Source organism: Macaca thibetana, chromosome 2 (genome assembly GCF_024542745.1).
Source record: "Macaca thibetana thibetana isolate TM-01 chromosome 2, ASM2454274v1, whole genome shotgun sequence".
Taxonomy (NCBI): domain Eukaryota; kingdom Metazoa; phylum Chordata; class Mammalia; order Primates; family Cercopithecidae; genus Macaca; species Macaca thibetana.
Genome location: NC_065579.1, coordinates 76041615 through 76065858, shown reverse-complemented (window position 1 = coordinate 76065858; position 24244 = coordinate 76041615). Strand labels below are relative to the sequence as shown.

Here is a 24244-nt window from a genome sequence, read left to right as displayed (position 1 = left end):
TTTCCGTCTATATATCTAACAAGATTTAAATTATTCTCAGAACTGATTATGCCAGTTGTAATTACATAGTTCATATAAATATCATGGAAGCCAATAAAATATGAGTTGTTTCTTGGGATGCTAAATTTAATGTTTTGTAAGGACTTAACTAAAAATTACTTAAAAATTATAAAACAGGCCGGGCTTGGTGTGTAATCACGCCTGTAATCTCAGCACTTTGGGAGGCTGAGGCGGGTGGATCACTTGAGGTCAGGAGTTCAAGACCAGCCTGACCAACATGGTGAAACCCTGTCTCTACCAAAACTACAAAAAATTAGCCAGGCAGGGTGGTGCACAGCTGTAATCCCAGTTACTCAGGAGGCTGAGACAGGAGAGTCTCTTGAACCTGGGAGGCAAAAGTTGCAGTAAGCCAAGAGCCCACCACTGCACTCCAGCCTGGGTGACAAAGTGAGACTCTATCTCAAAAAAAAAAAAAAAAAAAAAAAATATAAAAGAAAAAAGTATTTTTAAAAGGTTCTCAGCCGGGCATGGTGGCTCACGCCTGTAATCCCAGCACTTTGGGAGGTTGAGGCAGGTGGATCTCCTGAGGTCAGGAGTTTGAGACCAGCCTGGCCAACATGGTGAAACCCTGACTCTACTAAAAACACACAAAAAATTAGCCAGGTGTGGTGGCGAGCACCTGTAGTCCCAGCTACTTGGGAGGCTGAGGCAGGAGAATCACTTGAAACCAGGAGGTGGAGGTTGCAGTGAGCTGAGATTGCACCACTGCACTCCAGCCTGGGTAACAGAGTGAGACTCTGTCTCAAAACAAATAAAATAAAATAAAATAAAAAGTTCTCACTCCAGTTTAAATAAACTGAATCGCTGATTAAAGGGTATAGTTAATGTATGGATGCCAGTCAGCAGAGTCATACTAGCTATAATAATAATGGCTTTAGCTCTATATTATTTATATTAAACATTGTTATAACAAAAGGATTAAGATTTCTCTATATCAAATACGTATATATAATATCTTTGTATTTAATACATTAGGAGGTTCAAAGATAGAGGTAACTGGACCTCTTGACTCTTGTTTGTTTTTGTTTTTGTTTTTGAGACGGAGTCTCGCTCTGTCGCCCAGGCTGGAGTGCAGTGGCACGATCTCTGCTCATTGGAAGCTCTGCCTCCCGGGTTCGCACCATTCTCCTGCCTCAGCCTCCCCAGTAGCTGGGACTACAGGCACCCACCACCTCACTCTCTGCTAATTTTTCGTATTTTTAGTAGAGACAGGGTTTCACCATGTTAGCCAGGATGGTCTCGATCTCTTGACCTCGTGATCTGCCTGCCTCGGCCTCCCGAAGTGCTGGGATTACAGGCATGAGCCACTGCACCTGGCTGACTCTTGTAACTCCTCAAGATTGTGTTTGTGGATTCGGATAGGAATCACCCCTTCTCCTGACCTGACCCCAAGATGAGCCTCCTCATTTCCACACTCTGGACTTTCTTACATGCTCATAAGATAGAGATGTTGACTTCCTGCACGTTTCCCATTCCTTCGTTTCATGCCTTTCACGTACATCATAGCCATAATGTTTCTATTTCTGGATTATAACAAAGGTGTTAAGTTGGTTTTCTTTGGTATTCTCCCCTGTGTTTCTTTGTCATCTCTCATTTCTTGTTTCTGCCCTGCCAGGCTGTGTGTCTTGTGCATTACAGTTATCCCACTCATCTTTCACCTAATTTAAAAAAACTCATTCAGTCCAGGACTTAGATTATAAGTGTGTTTAAATAGTGTTAGGTTCACATAATGTCTAAAACTTTTAGTAGGAAAAATGCTACCTTGCCAATTTGTCAGTGTCAAAAGGAATTTGCTTTTAAAAATTTGGCAATTTGACAGAGGCAAATTTAAGATTTGAAAATACTTTCTTAAATGTCGACAGTTGACTCATCTACAGCTAGAAGGCAAGAGCAGGAAGCGATGGTGACCAGCGGAGCCTGAATGAACTCAGGAATGTAACTCTAGATCAAGGGTCCTAACTGTAGGTTTCAAAGAATCTCTTGGAGTACTTGCTGAAAAATGTTGGTTCCTAAGTCCACTGCCAGAAACTCTGATTCAGTGGGTCAAGATGGAATAACTAAACAATGGCCTGATGCAGTGGCTCATGCCTGTAATCCCAGCACTTTGGGAGGCTGAAGCAAGAGAATCACTTGAGGTCAGGAGTTTGTGACCAACCTGGCCAACATGGTAAAACCCTGTCTCTACTAAAAATACAAAAAAAAAAAAAAAATTAGCTAGGCATGGTGACATGCACCTGTAATCCCAGCTACGTGGGAGGCTGAGGCAGGAGAATTGCTTGAATCTGGGAGGTGGAGGTTGTGGTGGGCCGAGATCGTGCCATTGCACCACTGCACTCCAGTCTGGGCAATAAAGTGAGATTCTGTCAAAAAAAAAAAAAGAAGAAGAGAGAGAAAGAGAGAAAGAGAGAAGAAAGAAAGAAAGAAAGAAAGAAAGAAAGAAAGAAAGAAAGAAAGAAAGAAAGAAAGAAAGAAAGAAAGAAAGAAAGAAAGAAAGAAAGAAAGAGAGAGGAAAAAGAAATGCTGAACAAGATATAGAGACAACATACAGCTGGGCCAGCATATGACATCTGATAGTGGGGAGATGTGGGGCTGGGTCCTGAATCTGAGGGTGATTAACTCCCCGTAACTTCTTTTCCTAATCTGTAAAAGGATAGTGACAGTGAGACATTGTGATGGGGTTAATATTTTGGAAAACATCCACATGTTTTTTTCCTTTGCCTTTCTGAGTGTGTCAACTACTTCCTACCTGTCCAGCCTAATACACAGGCATATTGTCTTGGTAGGGGGTGGAGATCTGAGAAAGAGATTAGAATTTGTGTCCGAAGGTTTACAAAGAGGAAGAAGAAGTCAATATTTAGATTCTGACATTCAAGATGGAGTTATGTAGCAAGACCATTGCTATGAGATAGTATTTCTATTTTCCTTTATCCACTCCCATCCTGCCCTCTCCCCACACCTCACAGTAGCATGAGAAAAACCAGATATGGAAGTTTCAGGTCATAAAAATTATCTTATAATTTAGAAAATAGGCCTTGTACCTATGACAGCCAGGCCATGAGGCTTAGAGCTCTGTGGTAGAATGAGGATATGTTAGGGAAAAACAAAGAAAATCCCTCCCCTCTTCGGCTGAGGACATTATAAAAAGGAGAGCAAGAAAGAGAAGAGACAAATGGGCTTGAGGTGAGTGCAGAGAAGGGGTGCATGGATCCCCAGGGCAAGGAGAGGAGCTTCTTTCAATTTCCCTCCTTTCCAGCAACTACTTTGAGACAAGAGTTGTCACTGGGCGGTAGGAAAGGGGAGGGACAGATGCAGGTTCAATAGACGTGGGTGGGGCCAAGGCCATAGAACCCAGAAAAACAACTCATCCGCATTCGTTTCCTCACTGACTATAAACGAATAGAGAAGGAAGGGCTTCAGTGACCGGCTGCCCGGCTGACTTACAGCAGTCAGACTCTGACAGGATCATGGCTATGATGGAGGCCCAGGGGGGACCCAGCCCGGGGCAGACCTGCGTGCTGATCCTGATCTTCACGGTGCTCCTGCAGTCCCTCTGTGCAGCTGTAACTTACGTGTACTTCACCAACGAGCTGAAGCAGGTCAGTGCAGGGCAGTGCACTCGGTCTCAGGGGCGCTTAGCCGCTGTCTGGTTACCTGCTCCTCCTTTGCATGTCAGCTTGCTCCTCTCTGAAGACTTCACTGCTTCCTTTCTCAGTGGGTACACTCTAACTGCTAAATTGCATAATCACTGAAGTCCTCGCAAAAGTGTAAGTTCAAGAAATTGTGTAAACTAAGTGCAGTGACAGAACTGGCTCCACTAGTTACTAGCAGATGTGGGCAACAAAACTCCTGAGGGATTTTTGGTTTTTAAAAGTATGCGTATTTTATAATATTAGCCATTGCAACTGTTCATGAAAGCTTTCTGCTAAATGCTTTATAGTTCTTTTGTTTTTCTTTTCCAAACTTTTATTTGTTCACATTCAATTGAAAAAGATAACTTTTACAGGTTCTTTGGTGCCCATATTCAGCATACAAAATTGTAAAAGACTATTCACAAATAAAACACATTAGCTCAAAATGGAAAAAAATAACAATGACAACAATAAAACAACCTAAGGTAGCGCACACTGTGACAGCTCTGCTTATGGGGACATGAGAATTACTGTGAAAATAAATAGAATGTCCTTTTGTAAAAGCAGCAATGGCATGTCTTGTAAACTTCCTTTTTTATGTTACAGCAAGGTTTGGAATAAAATCCACAGGGACTGGAGCTTACACGGCAGCCATGAATCAATAAAAGAGTCTGTTTCCTCAATTACCGTTGGTCCAGTTTTCCTTTTGAGTCCAAAGTGCAGCAGGTTTTAAAAGGTGCTCAGTTAGAGATTCTAACCAATTAAGTGGTGAATGATAAAATTTCTTTCCTGCTTTCAAACACAAATGGGTAAATCTGTCCCACAGCAGTAGCAACAGCCTTTAAACAGGGCCTTATTACTGTGATACTTCCTGTCGAAAAAAACTGTAAGGTAGCTCTTAGAGTCTTTATCCAATAGCACACAGCAGGATGAAGCTCAGGTTCGTAACTCACATGAGGTCTATTGTTCTTTGTGAATTCTGGCAAACAGATTTCTTTATTTTTTAGTTTTTTTATTTTACTTTAAGTTCTGGGATACATGTGCAGAATGTGCAGGTTCGTTACATAGGTATACATGTGCCATGGTGGTTTGCTGCACCCATCAACCCATCACCTAGGTTGTAAGCCCCACATTCATTAGGTATTTGTCCTAATGCTCTCCCTCCCCTTGCCACCCACCCCCTGGCAAGCCCCAGTGTGTGATATTCCCCTCCCTGTGTCCATGTGTTCTCATTGTTCATTATAAGTGAGAACATGCAGTGTTTGGTTTTCTGTTCCTGTGTTAATTTGCTGAGAATGATAGTTTCCAGCTTCATCCGTGTCTCTGCAAAGGACATGATCTCATTCTTTTTTATGGCTGCATAGTATTCCATACTATGTAGTATATGTATATGTGTATATGTGATATATGTATATGTAGTATGTGTATATGTGCCACATATTCTTTATCCAGTCTATCACTGATGAGCATTTGGGTTGATTCCAAGTCTCTGCTATTGTAAATGGTGCTGCAATAAAGATATGTGTGCATGTGTCTCTATAGCAGAATGATTTATAACCCTTTGGGTGTATACCCAAAAACCCTGTAATGGGATTGCTGGGTTGAATGGTATTTCTGGTTCTAGATCCTTGAGGAATTGCCATACTGTCTTCCACAATGGTTGAACTAATTTATTCTCCCACCAACGGTGTAAAAGCATTCCTGTTTCTCCACATCCTTCCAGCATCTGTTGTTTCCTGACTTTTTAATAACCACCATTCTAACTGGAGTGAGATGGGATCTCATTGTGGTTTTGATTTGCATTTCTCGAATGACCAGTGAAGATGAGCTTTTTTTCATGTGTTTGTTGGCTGCATAAATGTCTTCTTTTGAGAAGTATCTGTTCCTATCTTTTGCCCACTTTTTGATGTGGTTGTTTGTTTTTTTTTTTCTTGTCAATTTGTTTCACAAGAAACAAATTCCTTGTGTATTCTGCATATTAGACCTTTGTCAGATGGGTAGATTGTAAAAATTTTCTCCGATTCCGTAAGTTGCCTGTTCACTCTGATGGTAGTTTCTTCTGCTATGCAGAAGCTCTTTAGTTTAGTTAGATCCCATTTGTCAGTTTTGACTTCTGTGCAATTCCTTTTGTTGTTTTAGTCATGAAGTTTTTGCCCATGCCTGTGTCTTGAATGGTATTGCCTAGGTTTTCTTCTGGGGTTTTTATGGTTTTAGGTTTGACGTTTAAGTCTTTAATCCATCTTGAGTTAATTATTGTAGAAGCTGTAAGGAAGGGGCTCAGTTTCTGTTTTCTGCATATGGCTAGCCAGTTTTCCCAGCACCATTTATTAAATAGGGAATCCTTTCCCCATTGCTTGTTTTTGTCAGGTTTGTCAAAGATCAGGTGGTTGTAGATGTGTGGTGTTATTTCTGAGGCCTCTGTTCTGTTCCATTGGTCTATATATCTGTTTTGGTACCAGTAGCATGCTGTTTTGGTTACTGTAACCATCTTCCCTGCTTTGTTGTTCCGAGTTGGAGTTACAGTCTTGACTGATGAATTCTTGAGGGTTGAGGTAGCTGTATCAGAGTTGTGTCTGCTTCTGTTCACCGGTATAACTCTGGGTCTAGCATGTGGTTCCCAAGTAACCACTAATACTAATACTTGTGGTTCACTAAATACTTATTGATCGAATGAACAGCCTTTGCCAATGCGGTAGGCACCATGAATATGCAGGCAACAAAGGCAGAGTCAGGCTCAACCCAAAGCCAGGCTCTAAATCACTGAACACTCCCGTTTTGTATTCCAGATGTAGCTAGTCCTGGTGAACTTTCACACCTTTGAAATGTTTTGCTTTTAGGTATGAGGCATTCCTGTGTTGACAATAAGTGAGAATACAAAGGACTGGCATTCTGCCTATTCCTGGGGCACAGGCATGTCATGGGTAAAATCCATAATAAAGAAGTTATCAAATAGACACAGCTGTTCATGATAAAACAATTGAAAAGCAAACTGCCAGTCTCTGCCTATGGATGGTCCATGTACAAATTGAGGTATCTTTGATAGAAAAAAACAAACAAACACTTAGTGCCACTTTAGTTTATGATTTTCTCGATGAAAATCCCTGGAACTATGACTCCAAAATTGCTGAAAATAAACCAACTCAGTTTTGGACTTCTAATATATATTTTAACTCATTGTATATTAAATAGTAGAGAATTATGAGCTACAAGGAACTTCAGATCCTCCCCCGACCACCACAACCACATTTTTACAGATGAGGAGACAAGAAATAATGTACTCATGTTCAGACAAGGCTTTGGAGGCAGTGCTGGGGTGACTAGCACCCAGGTCTGTAGGCTCTTCCCTCCATAGTGGGATGTCCACAGGGTTAACCTATGTACACCTTGTAATGTACAGTGCTTGCACAGTCCATCCTGTAGCACCAACTCTGCCAGCTGACTAGGAAATGAAAGACTAAGGATCTCAGAAAAGTATAAATTGTGCAAAAGACATAGAGTGATAACTATTTGCTAGGGAAATACAGTTTGCATATCCTGTGGAGTGTAAGTTTGGTTATCTCAATCAGTCAGAAATTTTTCTTTTGGAAATGGATGAGGCAGACTCTTGTTTTATTTGCAAGTAATTATGAAAATTATGGCTACCATTAGATGACCAGTAAAGTCAGGTTTATTGTAGGCACATTTAGAAAAGAGTTTCTTTTGTAACAAAAAAAAAAAAAAAATCATGAAACTATAGTCATACCTTTAGCTTTAAGTCTACACGAGAGACTGGCACCAATTTGGAGCCAGAATTTCCTAACCTTTCTTAACTTTACAGCATAAACAGAGTAAAGCTGTTACTCCATACCCAAGTAGCTCCATCAATTTGCTCACATTGCAAGTTGGGACTAATTTTAAGATTGAATCAACCAGTTATTTACTCAACTGACTCATGCAATTGTCTGTATATATAATCAAATTTCTTTTTCAATTCTACTATAAAAATGGAAATTTCATATAAGGCTTAAGATCTTCCCACTTGCACACATTTTTCCTAATTGCATTTTGACATATGAATACATATACATTAGGCATGCAGAAGAATTCATTGAGAGTGCAAGAAAGCTAGGAGAATTACAGATATTGAGCAATTACTGTGTACCAGGAACTTTGAAAAGTATTGCCTGATTTCAATTCTCATAACAATTCTATAACGTAAGTATAATTACCCCATATTATAGATGAACAAACTAAGGCTGAGGTGAAGTTAAGAGATTTGTTCACGATTACAAAACTAGTAAAAGGTAAAGCCTGATTTTGAACCCAGGCATGAAGGAGGTACTCAATAAATTGAAGCACCTACTTTTTTTTTCAATATACTTTTTTCAATACATTACAATGCTAGTTTTATAGTAGCATTGTAATTCCTGCTGAAAAGTCTCCTGAAGGTGTCACTTTCTTCATCAGAAATTTTCCAAAGGGAAAATATATTTGAATCTTCTGTGTAGACTTTGGAAAAGTATATTCAACTTAAGTATTAATTTCTTAAAATTGAATACAGGCTCCACTTTGGCTGGTGAAATTTTGCAGAAGATACAGTCTGCAAGGATTATAGGGTGTAAGGGTTAAGGAAGGCTTCATAACATTGGATTGGATCTTCACAAATAAGCTGTAGACCAGCAAACATGAACAACAAATATGGGCTGAGCCCCCAAAGTCTGTGTCCCTCTGAGAAAGTTTTATGATAAGGGAATGGCCTATCACTGTGGCATCATAGATGGGGAGGAAAAAGGAGAAGGGATTCCTCTCCACAGATCTCCGTAAATGATCCTTTATGCTATTTGCAGTTTGCAGAAAATGATTGCCAGAGACTAATGTCTGGGCAGTAGAGAGGGTCAGTGCTGCCATCTTGAAGTCTACCTTGCTGAGTCTACCCTACTGACCTCAAGCCCCATCAAGGACTGGTTGACCCTGGCCTAGACAACTACCATGTTTGTAACAGCACCAAGAGCAGTCACCATGGAAATCCACTTTTCAGAACCAAGGGCTTCTGGAGCTGAAGAACAGGCACCCAGTGCAAGAGCTTTCTTTTCAGAGGCACGCAAATGAAAATAACCCCCACACGCTACCTTCCGTCCCCAGTGCCCAGGTGTGGTTAGTTAGAGCATATAGCCTCAGCCTGTGATATGCTGCAGGAAACTCATACTTTGAAGTGGAAAGGATGGGAGGAGGCGAGGGGAGACATATCGTCTTAATTATCATTCTTGGAATAACCACAGCACCCCACGTCAACTCACCATGTGTCTAGTCACCAGCATTGGCCAGGTTCTATAGAAGAAACTACCGAAATTCATGATGCAGGAAACATGTGAGGGTGGAGAGGGTGATTGAGGCTTCCTCTCTGGATTTCTATTGTTCAGAAAACAGTATTTATGCATAAAAAGGTCTAGAAAGAGAAACACCAAAATGACAATGTGATCTCTAGATGTTATGATTATGGGTGCTTTTTTTCCTTTTTATTTTTCTATATTTTACAAATTTTCTACAGGGAATGTCATAAAAATATCCATGCTATCCATATGTAATTTTCATACAGATTTAAAGAACAAAACATTTTTATATAGTCTTATAAGAAAACAACCATACTCAAAATTATGCACACACATAGTATGATCTCACCTCCGTAAACAAGAGAGATCATCCAAAGGTTAACTAGGAGGTGGGAATATAGATGCCATTAGTGGTTGTTTCAGTTTTTTGTTTGTTTGTTTTTGTGATTTACTTATTTAGTTTTTGGAGGGTTTTTTTTTCTTTTAGAAAAGCGTTCTTTACTTTTCCATGCTTCCCAGCTTGCCTGTGTATCCGGAATGTATCCAGGCTTTATAAACTCCTGGGCAATAATGTAGCTACATTAGCTTGTCAACCTCCCATCCACTTATACCCAGGACCTTACTCAATTTTCCAGGTTCCCCCCACCTCCTCCTGAAAGTATTTCTAGAAAATACCAGAAGGGATCACAGGCTGTAGCCAGCAATTGGTACTAAACTGGGCTAGTCCTGTGGCTCAAGCTCCACTACCACCATCCATGTCAAATTCCACCTCAGTTGACAAGTTGTTGCCTGCTGCCATTACTGCCTGATCACAGGCAGCTGTCAACTCTGCACCTTGCCTCTCATGGCTGGAGCCTCCCATCTTCAGCCATTTCCTGCTGAGAGAGCTTACAGCTGATGTGAAGTAAAAAGGCATACTTCTCCCTCCTTTCTGTGTCAGGCACACCTTTTTGCCCCAACAAGTTAGAGAGACTTGTGAGCCTGCTTGTTCAGTGTAATCGAACCGAAGCTTGGCCGGAGTCCACTCATACGGGGTGAACTGGGACAGTGTCCAGGGAAAGTTCGCTCTTCCTGGAACTACCCTCGGGCCTCGTAGCTGATCCCAGTTTCTCATCTCTTCCGTCATGATCCTTTCCCACAGTTTGCTAGACACGCTTTCGTATTTCTGAATCATATGTGACTGAGTGCCTTCCTTGGAAAGGTTTTGCATCTCCCAAGTCAATTGGAGTTGCAACTAGATGTCTACAGGTGGGGCAGGCAGGGGCAAGGAAATGTACCTAAGTCCACGGCCAGTCATATCTCAACTCGGGCAGCCCCAGCTTCACCTCCAACTACATATACTACGGGAATGTTTTTCTCTTGTTGTTTAAAAGAGGAGGAAAGAAAATAAACATTTGTTTAAAAGTAAATGAATGATCTATGACAGGGTGTGTGGAAGAAATTTATTAACTCAAGTTTGCACTTTTGCATTTGAGGGACCTTGGCCAGATGTCCAAGGGTTACATGGCTGAGTACAGAACTGTGTGATTTTGGCTAGGACCGCTCATGAACAGTTCAGATATTCTGATTTAAAATGAGATCGTCTTTCTATAGAAAGGAGTGAATCATCATTCAATTTGATCCTCCCTTCAAGCTTTGCAGTACCTTAGTTCAAATAACAGATTAAAATTGCCATTTTCTCATTTATTTCCCCAGGTAGAGTCAATTCAGCAGATTTTTTCAGGGAAATAACGTCTCTTCCATCCCACTTGTTAAAACAAAACAAAACAGAAGAGAAAATCCTTCTGGCTTTGTTTGGACCTTCTGTTTCCTGTATTCCTTGATTAAACAATGATCAGCCTGAAGAGTTCTGGGTGGTTTGGGGGGTGTGTGTTTGTGTGTGCTTATAACATCAAGCAAGGATTTGTTGATGAGAGTGAGGAGTTTGTTGACAATGATCTGGCTGTTGCCATTGTTTACTTTCAATCAGAAACAGGGAGAAAACCTTCAAAGAGTGTTTAAAGTCTCTGCCAATAAATCCCTAGTTAGTGTAAACACTTAATGAAACAGCGTTCAGATTTCTAGCAGCAACATGGTCCAGAGTCTGCCATCCAGAGGAGTAGAAATCAGATCAGTAACTAGAATCTACTTAGCTAGCCACAGCTCAGATCAAGAAACAGAACATGACCCCCTCCCAAATGATTTGGCTGTTTTTTATTTAGGATCCTAAAATTCAAACTGACTCCACTACCAACCTTGTATCTAGGTAGGTTTCCAGCATCAAAATGGGATACATACCGTGGCAGAGCTGGAAGACACCTCAGAATCACCATAGTGAACCGGCTCGAAACTAATGAGCAGACACAGGAGAATGGAAGCAACTTGTCAAGAAAAGCACAGCTGTTTAGTAAGGGAGGCAGGGAAGGACACTGTGACTCCAGATGCCTGACCCACACCTGCATCCTTTGCACTATATCCAGCTGCTTACTTTTATTCTCTTTCTCTCTTTTTTTTTTAAGGACAAAGGAGAGCATGCTTACTTTTATTTCAAACAGGAACTTACTCAATGTGCCAAAACTTCTCTAAGTCTGCTATCAGTTTCTGTTGTCTTAACTTCCAAATGAACAAAAATAAAAAGCACTTATGCAAAATATTGTGTTATATTCCATCGCAACCCAGATGCAGGACAAGTACTCCAAAAGTGGCATTGCTTGTTTCTTGAAAGAAGATGACAGTTCTTGGGATCCCAATGACGAAGAGAGTATGAAGAGCCCCTGCTGGCAAGTCAAGTGGCAACTCCGTCAACTCGTTAGAAAGGTATATAATCTCACCAGGTGACCTCACCAGTAGGCAGATAAGGCCAGAAGAATTCCTTAAAGTGAAGGAATCTTTAAGATAATCAAGCCTAGACTCTGCATTTTACAAATAAGAAAACTTAGGCCCAGAGTATTTAAGTAATTTTCCCCAAATTCACAGAACTAGGAAAATGGGGGATAGCACCAAAAGGCGGGGCCTGGCCGACTCCTGATCTAGAGTTCATTCCTCTGCCCCAGACAGACTCCACATCTAGTCTAATCTTTTGATCTCACATTATGGAAACTGAGGCACACCCAGGGTAATGAAGAGAAGGTCACAAAGTCATAAAGAATGTGTGAGATTTTTTTTCATTCAAAAGATAAAGGAGATCAAATAATGATGTTTTATATTCTTCCCACATTGCCGATGTCTGGAATTAAATATTTATTTTTGTATGCATATAGAGATGAAGAAAGAGGAAAGTAAAAGGGAAGAAAGAGGAAAGGAAGGGATGGGAAGAAAGAGATACTCTGAGAATTTGAAGGTGGTTTTTTCTTAATTTACAGCCAATAAATAACAAATTACAAAAAGTATCTGTTTATGGAAGTTGCTTAAACAGGACTTCCAGCAGAGACATGTTAGTTAACGGCTTATTTTACTAAATGTGGCAGAGTGACAGATCAAATCAAGTTTCTTCTCTTAGGCTCTTCTTTCTTTGTAAAATGGCATTTAATAATATTTGCGGCCAGGTGTAGTGGCTCATGCCTATAATCCCAACACTTTGGAAGGCTGAGGCAGGCAGATCACCTGAGGTCAGGAGTTGAAGACCAGCCTAGCCAACATGGTGAAATCCCATCTCTACTAAAAATACAAAAATTAGCAAAGTGTGGTGGTGTGTGCCTGCACTCCCAGCTACTTGGGAGGCTGAGACAGGAGAATTGCTTGAACCCAAGAGGCAGAGGTTGCAGTGGGCTGAGATTGTGCCACTGCACTCCAGCCTGGGCAACAGAACATGACTCTACCTCAAAAACCAAAATAAATAAATAAATAAATAAATAATTGCTTCTGCCTATGTAAAAATATGAGATGAGAACATGACTATAAAAATACTCTGTAAACTATGAAGTACCACATACACCACCATTGTTTAAAGACATTAACTGGGGGAATTCCCAGGGTACGAGGAGAATGTGTTTTACACATGTTTGTAAGTCCATTGTTTGGTGCTCTGCATCTGTTTCTCCATATAAATACTGTTATATTGGTGGTAAGGGATCAAGTTTATAATCCTGAGCTGTTTTCACAATAGAGCCCTGACATACGTAAGATGCTATTTCTATGGGAAATGAAACTAGATTTCCTCCTAGGAGTCCTAGAAACATAGCTGCTCTGTGGCTGCCCTGGCAGCGTGGCCCCGGGCAGGGGGACCCACTCCACACAAGCTATATGGAAGCAGCTGTGATTCCACCACTGCAAATGACAGTGAGTGCTCAGGGGGCAAGGACCAGGAGACTAGGAAAAGCCTGGGCTGGAGAAGGGTCCTGAGGAAGCTGAGAAATGAAACTCCCAAGTTCCTGGGATAGGGGCTTGGGGAGGATGGAAGTGCAATTGTCCAGCAGGGGAGAGCGACTCAGAACTACGGTAGAAATCTGGAGACGGAGGAGAGGGCTGGGTGCTGTGGACAGGGAGTGGGGAGATAAGAGAAATAGTGAGGACATTTCTTTTTCCTGCTATTCCTGCCATTCTCCCTCCCATTCTCACATCCTGCTACCAACTAGAATAGCGAGAAGCTGGGAGAATAGGTGAGAATGTGGGAAAAATAATTCTCTTTTTTTTCAGGCACATTAGTCGAACGGACTTATTCCAGTAAATATCCTATGCCCATTATCTCATTTAATCATCACGACAGCTCTGAATAATAAGTCATTATTATCCTCTTAAATATATTTTTAAAATAGATTAATAAATTGAAGTTTAGATCAGTGAAATAGCTTGAGCAGTCTCACAGAGCCAGTAACTGAAACATTTGAATGCAGGGCATCTGGCCATGCTTCTAGTCACTCTTTTTATTTTGCCTCCCACATTGTAGGAAAGTCCCTTTTCTTTCTCCTGCTGCTTCCCCTTCTTTCCTTCCTTTCTGTTGCAGAATAAGAGAAAGAGAGAATAAGAGTGGGAAAGAGAGGCACACAGAGAGAAATGAGAGAGAGAGAGATAAGAGAGAATGCCATGGTTTCCTCTCACTTCCCCTTCCTGTATGTCAGTGCCCAGAGAACTGATTACAGTCAGTCCATCACCACCAACCCTGCCCCCATTAGCTGGTATCAGGGCTTGAGGTGGAGGGAGAAGCAGAGAGCTTCTGCTTTGGGGTGGAAGTACAGAGAACGCAAGTTTCTGACAGTTGCAACATTAACTAGAGTGATTGGGAAAGAGAGCAGTGATGGGAGAAGGTGGCAGGAGGGACAGAGCTGAATTCAGAATCCGTGGATGAGCCAAGTCAGGATCTTCCCAGTTAATAGAAAGGTTTGCTTTTCACTCTTTCTTATTGGTTTTCCCCATTGGTTAGTACAAAGGGAGGGGGAGTTACTAGATATTTAGCAAATATATGGGAAGGTGGTAAAATATCTTTATGTTGAGAATGGCTCAGCCACATTCTCAGAAGTGAAAGAATGACATGGTGTTGTCAGGTTATACCTTGATAGGCTATGTATGTCTGTGGGCATCCTGAGAGAGGAGAAGTGTGCCCTACGTCTTGAGGCTTGGGTCTGTCCAATAATTTTAAGCCTCTGGGCTCTGTTACCCAGTGCACTTATACACACACACACGAAGGTGCACATACACCCCACACACAGAAAGTGACATGACATGGCTGCCACACCTATCAGCCACATTTGGCTGAATTCACATGGCAGATGGCTTCTTCCTCCTGCACTGCTCCAGGTGTGACCTTTCCAAGACTTCATCCAGCAACAGAAGTTTCCCAGGTAGAGGACCATCCCTTGATTACTGTGTGGGGACAGCTATTTCAATATTCATCCCAGCTCCCACACCAGCCCTTACAGACCCTATGCTTGACCAACTTAAAGCTTCCTAGATTGATAATGCATGTAGAAATTTCCTTTAGATATCAGCAAGAAGATCCATAAGCATTCTATTGTCAGTTTAAATTTTTAGGGAAATTAATAAGCTTTATTTAATAATATTTGCAGATGATTTTGAGAACCTCTGAGGAAACCATTTCTACAGTTCAAGGTACTATCTTTTTTGTTGTTATTTTAATTTTTTACTGTCATCTTCATGACAGGTGGTGAATAGTTCTCCATTCTCCTCTCTGTTCTCATCCACTCATCCATCCTCTGATCTGCTGCTCTGTATCTCAAGCCACTTGTTGATTCTATTTCCCTCTTTACACTGGCAGCTAGGAAACTCAGAATCAAATCTGTGGCCCACCTATGGTCAGAACTTTATTTCAGCTTAATTTTATTCTGCCCCATGAATTTTCCTTTCTCCTTAATTTCTTCACTTATTTGTTTCTACCTTCTAATGTGTTACAAACAAGCCATCTTAAATCATTTCTGGGAAACTGAGAGAAATAAATGAAATCCCTTAAAGTTACCCTTCTTTGTTTCAGGCCACCACTGGGTTCCAGGTCTTTCTTTACGAAAGCCTCCTCCTTCATCCTCCCTTTCCCAACAATCTTTCTACCCATCCACAATCCTCATCCTGTGGTCTTCATGCCACACCACCCTCTTGTTCATGGTCAGCAGCCTTCTCTTGACCCACCTCTCTGTTCAGTACTATTGCCCAGGCTGGCTTCTTTAGCCTTCCATCTGACACTCCCTCATCCTTCACAGCTCATGTAATTGTCACCTCTTCAGAGAGGGCTTCTGTGGACACCTTTCTAAGTAAATTCCCCGCACTCTGTTATTTTTATCACACATACCTTGTTCATTTCCTTTCAGTTATTTTTTAAATGTTATTCTTTTCCAATGCAATAAACTTCCTCATCACTTGGCACCCCCATTTTCCTTTATTAAATATGTTTTCTTAAATATAAAGGACAGAATCTGGTCCTGGGGTCTAAGCCTTCTTTCTTATCATTTCTCCAAAGATGAAATCAGTAGTCAGAATGTTGAACACTCCACCTGTTCAGATGATTCATACCAGATTAATGGTCATGTTCATACTAGATTAATGGTCTATAGCAGATAGATGCATGTACTGTTTTCAGTGTTGGAAGAATAAAATTCTTTGTTATTCATCTCAGTAAGGTGAAACACTACTCTGTATACCAAGATATATCCATGGTACCTCGATACACATATTTGCAAGTTTCTTTTCTGGGAGGAGTTTAATAAAACCAGTAGGAAATTTCCTCTTTTAAAATTTTGCTTTCAAATCTAGGCTTTCCTACCCATATGCTTGAAATGACCTTAACAAATCTGTTGCCCAGGCTGGAGCGCAGTGGTGCGATCATGGCTCACTGCAGCCTCAACTTCCTGGCCTCAAGCAATCCTCCCACCTCAGCTTCCCAAATAGCAGGGCTATAGGCACAGGCCAACACACCTGGCTGATTTTTCTATTTTTTATAGAGACAATGTTTCACTATGTCGCCCAGGCTAATCTCAAACTCTTAGGCTAAGCGATCCACCCATTTTGGCCTTCAAATTATCACTTTCTAATTCATATTTTCTGTAGAAGCCTGTAAGTCCCTTGAGGACATGGTCAGTGAAGTCAGTGATTAATATTTGTGGCCCTTTAGGGTGTAGTGGCTTACCCTAGCACTGTCTGTTTGATGAAAGAATATAATTTATCTTACAACCAATGTAAGCACTCTTGGGAAGTATGAACTGATTTTTTAGAGAAAGTCATTTGTTACATTTCTTTTCCGTTTTTTTTAAATTTTTTTTTTAATTTTTATTTTTTGATGGAGTCTTGCTCTGTCGCCCAGGCTGGAGTGCAGTGGTGCAATCTCTGCTCACTGCAAGCTCCACCTCCTGGGTTCACACCATTCTTCTGCCTCAGCCTCCTGAGTAGCCGGGACTATAGGCTCCCGCCACCACGCCTGGCTAATTTTTTTGTATTTTCAGTAGAGACTGGGTTGCACCATGTTAGCCAGGATGGTCTCGATCTCCTGACATGACCCGCCCACCTCAGCCTCCCAAAGTGCTGGGATTACAGGCATGAGCCACCGTGCCCAGCCTACATTTCTGTTTCTTTAAGGCTACTCCAAAATACTTTGGACGGTGATCAATAAATGTTGTTTATTGTGATCTAGTGAATTCGCAACTTATATGCTTGTATACTCAATATCATAACCAGAATGTCAATTCCTGTTCTTTCTTTTTGGAGTGGAAGGGTGGTTGCAGGATGACTGTTGGATACCAGTTTGCCGCATCTAAGGGCAATTGTTATAATTGCTACTGCTTTAGAATCTACAGTAGTTAGCATAGAGAAAGGAAAATTGAGATGACAAAAATTGGTACCACTTTGTTTGTTTCTGTATGTAATTCAAGGTGGAAATTTGCCAATACATGGTTATTTGCATACTTTAACTCAGCAGCATTATTACATGTCTACAGTTATTTCTTTATTTATATTTTTGGAAAAGGGATAGAATCTTCACTTTGTTGTATTCTCTTTGGACCTTACCTGTGAGACACTGATAAATTATAATCCATGTTACTGCTTATTCTTCCCGTGTAAAGTACTTTTCAAGTTGATCATAAGCTGAGGTAGGTTGATCATAACATCAAAATGTTGTTTTTATGAAAACTCACGGAATCAACTTTGGAAGCCCAGTATGCTTACAATGACTGATTGGCAACACCTATGAACAGCAATGTATTTGAGAACTAGTTTGGCAAGTGTTGATGATTCTTTATCATTTCTCTTTTAGAAAAGCAACAAAATACTTCTCCCCTAGTGAGAGAAAGAGGTCCTCAGAGAGTAGCAGCTCACATAACTGGGACCAGAGGAAGAAGCAACACATTGTCTTCTCCAAGTAAGAAAAACAACAAATAAGTGACTTAAGGGAAAATAATGGAAGGATTGCGCCAAGTAACTTATTTTTTAAATAATTTTACCTGAAATGTTTATATGGCTATCTACAAAATGCTCAGTATTAATCAGATCTCAGACTGACTGTTTTCAGATGCGAGATTACAGACAAATAGCTCAATTACTGCCATGACATAACTGGTCTCAGGAAAATTACAAAGTGGGAGAATTGGGTTTTTGCAGTTGCCAGGATCCCTTTTTTTTTCTTCTTCTTCTTTGGAGTAATTTCCCTTTCTTTCTTTCTTTCTTTCTTTCTTTCTTTCTTTCTTTCTTTCTTTCTTTCTTTCTTTCTTTCTTTCTTTCTTTCTTTCTTTCTTCCTTCCTTCCTTCCTTCCTCCCTCCCTTCCTTCCTTCCTTCCTTCCTTCCTTTCTTCCTTCCTTTCTTTCTTTCTTTCTTTCTTTCTCTTTCTTTCTTTCTTTCTTTCTCTTTCTTTCTTTCTGTCTTCCTTTTTTTTCTTTCTTTCTTTTCTTTCTTTCATCTTTCTTTCTTTTTTTTTTTTTTTTAAGACAGAGTTTTGTTCTTGTTGCCCAGGTGGGAGTGCAGTGGCACTATCTCGGCTCACTGCAACCTCCGCCTCCTGGGCTCAAGCGATTCTCCTGCCTTAGCCTCCCAAGTAGCTGGGATTGCAGGCATGCTCCACCACGCCTGGCTAATTTTGTATTTTTAGTAGAGACAGGATTTCTCCATGTTGGTCAGACTGGTCTCGAACTTCCCACCTCAGGTGATCCGCTTGCCTCGGTCTCCCAAAGTGCTGGGATTACAGGTGTGAACCACCGCACCCAGCCTTTCTCTCTTATGATTACTTCTTCCATCTCTTTGCACTTCTCTTCTTTGCTTGCCATCAAATCTCCCTTCTCTTTAAAGGTTCTAAATCATTTACTATCACTACGAATCACTAGGTTCTCCTAGTGGCATTTATATTAAATTAAACCATAGGAGATTGCCAATATTTGACCATATTTTACTTACACAAATGCCAGTTTCATATAGTTTAACCATATATGTTACATTTAATTTATATCTAGGCAGAACACATGTTGATATGGTGCTATGTAATACTGTGCATTTTTGTTGTTGTTGTTGTTTGTTCTTTTTTTTTTTTTTTTTTTTTTTTTTGAGACGGAGTTTCACTTTTGTCGCCCAGGCTGGAGTGCAATGGTGCCATCTCGGCTCACTGCAACCTTTGCCTCCCCGTTTCAAGCGATTCTCCTGCCTCACCTACCCAAGTAGCTGGGATTACAAGCATGCACCACCACACCAGGCTGGTCTCAAACTCGACCTCAGCTGATCTGCCCCCCCTCAGCCTCCCAAAGTGCTGGAATTACAGGCGTGAGCCACCGCACCAGGCCTCTGTCCATGGGTCTTACAGCGTAAATGTCTAGGTTGGAATCGCACCTCCTCTTCACCTAGATGCATGTTTTGAGCAAATTACTTAACCCAGTCAAGCTTCAGTTTCTTCATATGCAAACTTGAGACAAATCTGAACTCACAAAATGATGCAAAATGTCTGATCTATTGTATGTACTCAAGAAATACTCACCTTTATTTTTATCAGAGGCTTTGTCCCATAAATTTGTCTAAAAATATTTCAGACATCACTTAATAGATAAAAAGGTTGTTTGGGGGGGGTTTTGGGTTGGTTGGTTGGTTTAGTTTCTTCTGGGTAGTTGCCTTCTTGACATTTTTGGACTCATGTTTTATAAATGATTGGCATGTTCTGCCTACAAGTGAGGGGATTATTATGATGTTACTGCTTGCTACTCATCAATAAATATAATTGGTTTACGCTCTGGAAAAGCCCAATTTTGCACCAATCATGGAGATAGGCTAAAAGTATAAAGGAATATCATTTTGGAAGGCTCATTTTTCATTCAAAACCTTTGAGTGTGAAAGATTCAAATATCTCAGAATCTTTAAATCTAGGCTCCTTTGCCAACTTTGTGCCTCTGTTATTTTTGACTAGAGAAGCCATCTGCTTGGATGTACCTTTGACTCTGGAGAGCTGAGAAAGATCAAGCAGGGACCCAAAGAGTCCAAAAGGAATGGCAAGAACTTCTGAGATATAGGCCTAAAGAAATAGATACTTTCATTTAGGTTTCCTTCCAGATTGTCCACTTAAGTTCACCAGCACAAGAAGGGAGGAATGGATTCAGGGCAGAAGTTCTGCCCAGGAGTAACCATTGCTATCTAAGTGGGCCATCCCCTGTGCTACCATTCTAAGTGTGACACATGTGGCATAAGCAGCTGATAAGGTATAAAAAGACAAGGGACTCCCAACAGTTCCCAATGTCACAATGATACAGGAGCCTCCTAATTTCTATGTGACTAGAATTTATAATCCACATAAGATTGAAGGAGGAAGAAGTTTGATATTAGATTGAAATCCCTGGCAATCCCAACAAAAATATAGGCTAGCCACAGCTGCAAAGAAGCTCCTTGCTTTGCTACAAATTCCCTTCTGCTAACTCTCTTTCTCTCTAAATTTCCTACAGACTCCAAGAATGAAAAGGCTCTGGGCCGCAAAATAAACTCCTGGGAATCATCAAGGAGTGGGCATTCATTCCTGAGCAACTTGCACTTGAGGAATGGCGAACTGGTCATCCAAGAAAAGGGGTTTTACTACATCTATTCCCAAACATACTTTCGATTTCAGGAGGAAATAAAAGAAAACACAAAGAACGACAAACAAATGGTCCAATATATTTACAAATACACAAGTTATCCTGACCCTATACTGCTGATGAAAAGCGCTAGAAATAGTTGTTGGTCTAAAGATGCAGAATACGGACTCTATTCCATCTATCAAGGGGGATTATTTGAGCTTAAGAAAGATGACAGAATTTTTGTTTCTGTAACAAATGAGCACTTGATAGACATGGACCATGAAGCCAGCTTTTTCGGGGCCTTTTTGGTTGGCTAACTGACCTGGAAAGAAAAAGCAATAACCTCAAAGTGACTATTCAGTTTTCAGGATGATACACTATGAAGATGTTTCAACAAATCTGACCAAAACAAACAAACAAACAAAAAACAAAAAACCTCTACGCAATCTGAGTAGAGCAGCCACAACCAAAAAAATTCTACCACACACACTGTTCTGAAAGTGACTCACTCATCCCAAGAAAATGAAATTGCCAGATCTTTCAGGACTCTACCTCATATCAGTTTGCTAGCAGAAATCTAGAAGACTCTCAGCTTCCAAACATTAATGCAATGGTTAACATCTTCTGTCTTTATAATCTACTCCTTGCAAAGCTTGTAGAAGAAAGAGCAACAATCCATCTCTCAAGTAGTGTATCACAGTAGTAGCCTCCAGGTTTCCTTAAGGGACAATGTTCCTAAGTCAAAAGAGAAAAGAGGCACCACTAAAAGATCACGGTTGGACTGATGCAGTGGCTCACGCCTGTAATCCCAACACTTTGAGAACCCAAGGTGGGCAGATTATGAGGTCAAGAGATCAAGACCATAGTGACCAACATGGTGAAACCTCATCTCTACTAAAAGTACAAAAATTAGCTGGGAGTGTTGGTGCATGCCTGTAGTCCCAGTTACCTGGGAGGCTGAGGCAGGAGAATCGTTTGAACCCGGGAGGCGGAGGTTGCAGTGAGGTAAGATCACGCCACCGCACTCCAGCCTGGCGACAGAGCAAGACTTAGTTTCAAAAAATAATAATAATAATAAAAATTGTATATGTATGTGTTATTTTTCAATAAAATTCTATATTACAGTGTGTCATGTTTGTTTTAGTGCTCACATTTATTGTCATTTTTGTTTTAGTACTCACTTGTTTCATAACATCAAGATTACTAAAAATGGGGGAAAAGACTTTCAATCTTTTTTCATATCTTTTATCTGACACATATTACAAAAGAGAGAAATTTCTCACTTTTAATTTAATATGATCAAATGTATCAGTTCTTTTATTTATGGCTAATACTTTTGTTTTGGGTTGAGTTGTGCTGTGTCCTCAGGAAAGATATGTTGAAGTCCTACTCACCAGTACCTCAGAATAGAACCTTATTTGGACATAGGGCCATTGTGAATGTAACTAGTTAAGATAAGGTCATAGTGGAAAAGGATGGGCCCTTAATACAATATGACTGGTATTCTTTTTTGTTGTTGTTTTTATTTTTATTAATTTTTTTTAGACGAGTCTCTCTGTCACCCAGGCTGGAGTGCAATGGCACAATCTCAGTTCACTGCAAACTCCACCTCCCAGGTTCAAGCAATTTTCCTGCCTCAGCCTCCCAAGTAGCTGGAAATTACAGGTGTGCACCACCATGCCCAGCTAAATTTTGTATTTTTAGTAGAGATGGGGTTTTGCCATGTTGGCCAGGCTGGTCTTGAACTCCTGACCTCAGGTGATCCACCCCGCTCCACCTCCCAAAGTGCTGGGATTACAGGTGTGAGCCACTGCGCCTGGTCCACTGGCATTTTTGTAAGAAGATGGAAATTTGGGTCCGGGCGTGGTGGTTCACGCCTATAAATCCAGCACTTTGGGAGGCTGAGGTGGGTGGATCACGAGGTCAGGAGATCAAGACCATTCTGGCTAACACAGTGAAACCCCGACTCTACTAAAAATACAAAAAATTAGCCTGGCGAGGTGGTGGGTGCCTGTAGTCCCAGCTGCTCGGGAGGCTGAGGCAGGAGAATGGCGTGAATCCGGGAGGCGGAGGTTGCAGTGAGCCGAGATCTCACCAGTGCACTCCAGCCTGGGTGACACAGCGAGACTCTGTCTCAAAAAAAAAAAAAAAGAAAAGAAAAGAAAAGAAAGGGGAAATTGTGGTTATTTGGTTACAAAGACACACAGGGAGAGCACTGGTGATTACAGACACAGAATGGAGTGGTGCCGCTGGGAGCCAAAGGATGACCAAGGATTGACAGCCGTCATCAGAAGCTCGGAAGAAACAAGGAAGGATTGGTTTTACGCAATCTCAGAGGAAGCACGACCTTGCTGCCACCTTGATATCAGACTTCTGGGCTCCAGAACTATAAGACAGTACATTTCTGTTGTTGAAAGCCACCTGCTTTGTGACATTTTGTTCCAGCAGCTGTAGGAAACTACCTTACCTTTCATGCCTTGTTCAAGAAATCTTTTGCACTATCATGCAGATATCACCATATATTTTTTTCTAAAAAAATTAAAGTTTAGCCTTCATGGTTTGATAATGTCATTCAACTGTAATTTAATTTGTATATGAGGTGAGATAGGAATCTAATTTTTTTTTTTTTTTTTTTTTTTTTGAGATGGAGTCTTGCTCTGCTGCCCAAGCCGGAGTGCATGGAGCAGTCTCTGCTCACTGCAACCTCCACCTCCCGGGTTTAAGAAATTATCTGCCTCAGCTCCCGAATAGCTGGGATTACAGGTGCATGCCACCACACCTAGCTAATTTTTTTTTTTTTTATTTTTAGTAGAGCCAAGGTTTCACCATCTTGGCCAGGCTGGTCTTGAACTCCTGACCTCGTGATCCACCTGCCTCGGCCTCCCAAAGTGCGGAGATTACAGGCATGAGCCACCGTGCCTGGCCTAAGTTTATGTTTTACCATATAAATAGCCAGTTGTCCAACACTGTTTATTGATTAGTCCCTCATTTTCCCCACTGATTTTAATGTCTCTTCTATCATACACCAAGCTCTGGTGGTTCTGTTTCTGTGGGTATTTTTTACCTATTGGTCTAGTTGTGCATTCCTGCTCTACGCCATGTTTTTATTTAAAAATAATGGTAAACTATACTTAACATAAAATTTATCATTTTAATCCTTTTTGAGTGTACAATTCAGTGGCATGAAGTACACTGACGCTGTTGTGCAACCATCACCACTATTCATATCCAGAAAGTTTTCATGATCCCAAAATGAAATGCTGCATATTAAACAATAACATCCCTTGGCCGGGCGCGGTGGCTCACGCCTGTAATCCCAGCACTTGGGGAGGCCGAGGCAGGCGGATCACAAGGTCAGGAGATTGAGACCTTCCTGGCTAACACGGTGAAACCCCGTCTCTACTAAAAATACAAAAAATTAGCGGGGCGTAGTGGTGGGCGCCTGTAGTCCCAGCTACTTGGGAGAGGCAGGAGAATGGCGTGAACCCGGGAGGCGGAGCTTGCAGTGAGCTGAGGTCGCACCACTGCACTCCAGCCTGGGCCACACAGTGAGACTCCGTCTCAAAAAATAAATAAAAATAAATAAATAAATAAACAAACAAACAATAACATTCCATTACCCCCCGGCAACTACCATTCTCCTTAATTTGTCTATAATTTTAACTCACTTAAGTATCTCATATATTATGCAATATTTGCCCTTTTGTGACTGGCTTACTTCACTTAGTATAATGTCTTCAAGGTTCTTCCATGTTGCAGCATGTGCCAGAATTTCCTTCCTTTTTAAGGTTGAATAATATTCTATTTTAT

The 24244-nt window shown here is 41.0% G+C and overlaps 1 protein-coding gene across 1 annotated transcript; it reads left to right on the top strand.

Annotated features, from left to right (window-relative positions):
* The first annotated feature begins 3408 nt into the window (after positions 1-3408).
* Positions 3409-22604, top strand: TNFSF10 (TNF superfamily member 10). Its single transcript, XM_050780070.1, has 5 exons — positions 3409-3656; positions 11657-11794; positions 14980-15022; positions 17670-17774; positions 20324-22604. Exons 1-5 carry the CDS (start codon positions 3525-3527, stop codon positions 20749-20751), a joined length of 846 nt encoding a protein of 281 aa, XP_050636027.1. The 5' UTR covers positions 3409-3524; the 3' UTR covers positions 20752-22604.
* Positions 22605-24244: the final 1640 nt, after the last annotated feature.

Coding starts and splice junctions, on each gene's coding strand:
- TNFSF10 (XM_050780070.1), top strand. CDS start 3,525: ATGGCTATGATGGAGGCCCAGGGGGGACCCAGCCCGGGGCAGACCTGC. Junction 3,657..11,656: donor TCACCAACGAGCTGAAGCAG/GTCAGTGCAGGG, acceptor ATCGCAACCCAG/ATGCAGGACAAGTACTCCAA. Junction 15,023..17,669: donor AACCATTTCTACAGTTCAAG/GTACTATCTTTT, acceptor TTTCTCTTTTAG/AAAAGCAACAAAATACTTCT.